Source organism: Acanthisitta chloris, unplaced genomic scaffold (assembly GCF_000695815.1).
Source record: "Acanthisitta chloris isolate BGI_N310 unplaced genomic scaffold, ASM69581v1 scaffold30166, whole genome shotgun sequence".
In the NCBI taxonomy this organism is placed as follows: Eukaryota; Metazoa; Chordata; class Aves; order Passeriformes; family Acanthisittidae; genus Acanthisitta; species Acanthisitta chloris.
Window position 1 is genome coordinate 2,297 of NW_008679232.1, and position 3,513 is coordinate 5,809.

A 3,513-nucleotide genomic window follows, 5' to 3' on the forward strand; every position below is an offset into this window, starting at 1 on the left:
ACAAGGCCTGGAAGGACAGGACACAGGGAATGGCTGCTCACTGCCAGAGGGATACTGGGAAGGGATTCCTGGCTGGGAGGGTGCTGAGGCACTGGCACAGGGTGCCCAGAGCAGCTGTGGCTGCTCCATCCCTGGGATTGTTCCAGGCCAGGCTGGATGGGGATTGGAGCCACCTGGGCTGATGGGAGGTGTCCCTGGCATTGGAACTAATGACCTTTAAGGTCCTTCCCACCCAAGCCATTCCATGATTCCAAGGACAACACACTGATGCTGCAGAGAAGAGGAAGATTCCTTCAGTGCCAGGATGCTACTTCTGAGGAGCCATTCCTGGGGGAAACCCTCTGGGGTACATGCAGTGCCCCCAGTTCCTCAACTGGACTCAGTCCCACCTGTTCCCTGTCCCAAAGAACCACCAACTCCTTGTTCTTCCCAGGTGGAAGCACAACCTTGCCAGAACCAGAGCGAATACCCTCAAATCCCACTCACACTGTCGTCGTCCGCGTCAATGTTGAAGTTGATCTCTGCGATCCTGTCGAAAGGAGCACTGGGAAAGGGCAGGAAAGGGAATTCTGTGACCAACGAGGAATCTGTGCATCCCCATGTGAGTCCACCAGCCATCCCCAGAGCCACTCCTGTCTCCTACACGCACCCTCAAGAGCAGGGCTGGGCTGGTCCCCAGCCAGATCCTCTCCTGCCCATTCCAAACCCAAGGAGGGATAACGACGTTCCTCCTCACACCTGACCCGGGAGAAAGATGAGATGCAAAGACGTTCAGATGGCAAACAGAGACAAACTCACTTGATGTTGTCATCCTGGTCTGCAAACTCCTCATCGTTGAAGCCGAACTGATCCACAAAGTTTGCTGTCATCTGCTGGATCTGGTACTCTGAGAAGGCCTGGGAAGGAGACCCAAACAGAGCCATCAGTAAGGTGCTCAGACATTCCAGAGACATTCCAGGGAGCTGGAGAAAACACTGTCCTAGAGAAGCATCAATGTCATCAAACAGGGACAAAGTCTGAGGAATCCTTTCCTCCAAGCCCTTCCTCAAAGCAGGATCACACAGACTGTGAGGGATGCACTGATGCCTCCCCGATCTGCTCCTGCAGGAATTTCCCCAGGGAACCATTTGTTGGCTTCACTACTCTGTTAGAACCTTGGTGTGGGTTTGTTCACTGGATTGTTTCCCCTCATGCTGCAACTGGAAGTCACCACGGGCAGCTGTGCCAGGGCTGAACAGCCTTTCCAGGAGGATTGTCCCAATGTCCAAACTCTTCCTCCCCTGGCACAGCCTGAGGTGTTCCCCTTGTGCTGTCCATGTTCCCTGGGAGCAGAGCCTGACCCCACCTGGCTGCACCTCCTGGCAGGAGTTGCAGAGAGCAGAAGGTTCCCCTGATCCTCCTTTTCTCCAGGCTGAGCCCCCACAGCTCCCTCAGCCTCTCCTTCTGCTCCAGCCCCTTCCCAGCTCCGTGCCCTGCCCCGGACCCATCATGCATGTGGGAACTGTGTGCAGTCTGAACCAAATTCATTCCCAACTGGAGTCCAAACCATCTACATAGCTACACTGGAAAAGCCCAAACGAGCTGAACAAGTGACTAGGAGCAGGATTCAGGAAGCTGCTCCGTCCTGGGATGGATCAAAGACACAGCAGAACAGCAGGATCCTGGGAAGAGTGAGGAATGTGTTCTCCACTGACCTGTTGGAGGGAAAGCTCGTTGGGAAAGGCGCTCTCGATGTCCTCGTCCTCGCTGGAGGAGTGCAGGTGGTGAGTGCTCACCTGGGGAAACGACAGAGGGATGAGCCCAAGGGAAAGGTGGGAAAGTTCAAACCCTTCAGTTCCACACCCACAGGCAAAGCCCAAACTCCTCCAAAGGCAGAAACTGGTGCAACAAATAACCTGGACCAGAGTTTATCCACATGGATCTGCTGGAAGGACTAGCATGGAATATGATATTTACACTCTGCCCTTGAAAGTCTTCAGAAGAAGGAAAAGACCCAGGAATTTCACTTGGTTCAGCTAGACAAAGCCCAGAAGAGCCCAGCCCAGAGCCACTGTCCTCACCAAATCCACTGTGTTCCTCCGGTTCGTCTCCATCAGCGTCTCTTCCACGAAGCTCTCCCACCTCCCCCTGCAGTCCTCAGGCAGCTCTGGCAAGAGAAGAGCACCATGAGGATCAGCACAGCTCCTGGGTGAGGAGTTCCACTGGCTGCCTAGAGTCACACACTGGTTTGTGTGGGAAGGACCCTAAATCCTATCCAGCCCACCCCTGCCCAGGTGGGGACACCTCCCACCAGCCCATCCAGCCTGGCCTGGAACACTCCCAGGAATGGAGCAGCCACAGCTGCTCTGGGCACCCTGTGCCAGTGCCTCAGCCCCTTCCAGCCAGGAATTCCTTCCCAATATCCCATCTGTCCCTGCCTTGTGCCTAAGGAATAAGGACAGGAATGCTGCACATCAGCCCTAGGAATATGCACACAAATCCTGAAGGAAAGGATCCCCTTGGCACACAAGACAAGAGACCTTTGGCCTCTGGTGGCCAAAACAAAGCTCCAACAACAACTGTATTCAAGCAAAGAGCAAGGGAGCTGTGCTGCTCCCAGGGAACCCCTGTGACCAGAGAGGGTCCTGCAGGGAACGGGTGCTGTGAGTGCTCCCAGCGGGAGGAGCAGAGAGCAGCAGGTACCTTTGATGAAGTCACTGATCTGGGTCTGCATGGGACCCTTCTCCATGTTGTGCACCACGGCGTTGGCTATCCGGGTCAGGTGGCCCATGTTGCCTCTCCTCATGCCTCCTTCTGCCCTGGGGGGACACAGCAGCTGCTAGCGACTCCCTGCGCAGCCAGCGCTGTCCATGCTGCGCTGGGCAAAACACCGGGCACAGCACAGCCTGAGCTCAGCTGCAGCAAGGAATCTTGGAATCACACGATCAAACAGGTTGGAAAGGCCTCCAGGATCAGCGAGTCCAACCTCACCGTGGTTACTAGGCCATGGCCCTAAGTGCCACATCCAGTCTCAGCCTAAAAACCTCCAGGGACGGTGAATCCACCACCTCCCTGGGCAGCCCAAAATGCTTCCCTCATTTGGGCAGGTTTCAGGAGGGAAGGGATCCCTCATCCTGCTCACAGTACAGCAGCTGACACAGTAGGGTTATGCAGCCAGGGATCTAGTGAGGGCCATGGAAAGGAGGCAGCAGGATCACAGAATCATGGAATGCTCAAGGCTGAAGGAGACCCCTGAGGCCACTGAGTCCAACCATTACCCTGTCACTGCTGGAACCCCTAACTAAAACACCTCTTGGACACCTCCAGGGACACTGACTCCACCACCTCCCTGGGCGATTCCCTATCCCGGTCCCTGACCACACTAACAGGGAAGAAACCTCTCCTTGTGTCTCAGCCAGTCTAGGTCTCCCTGCAGAGCTTTCCTACCCCCAGGCAGATCCACTCCCACCCAACTGGTGCATTCACAGACCCCTTGAGGCTCCCTCAGTCCCCACATCCAGACCCTCCCTAAGG

General features: G+C 55.8%; 1 protein-coding gene across 1 annotated transcript in view; it reads right to left on the reverse strand.

Moving 5' to 3' along the window:
* PPP6R2 (protein phosphatase 6, regulatory subunit 2) overlaps nt 1–3,513 on the reverse strand; it is a gene marked incomplete at its 3' end in the record, with an annotated part of 19,047 nt that overhangs the window by 2,286 nt on the left and 13,248 nt on the right. Inside the window, exons 12-16 of the mRNA XM_009077217.1 lie at nt 2,683–2,798; nt 2,061–2,146; nt 1,695–1,775; nt 799–896; nt 487–544 (exon numbers count right to left, since the gene is read on the reverse strand). Of these exons, the coding sequence (XP_009075465.1) occupies nt 487–544; nt 799–896; nt 1,695–1,775; nt 2,061–2,146; nt 2,683–2,798 (439 nt within the window). The remainder of the gene's footprint in view (nt 1–486; nt 545–798; nt 897–1,694; nt 1,776–2,060; nt 2,147–2,682; nt 2,799–3,513) is intronic.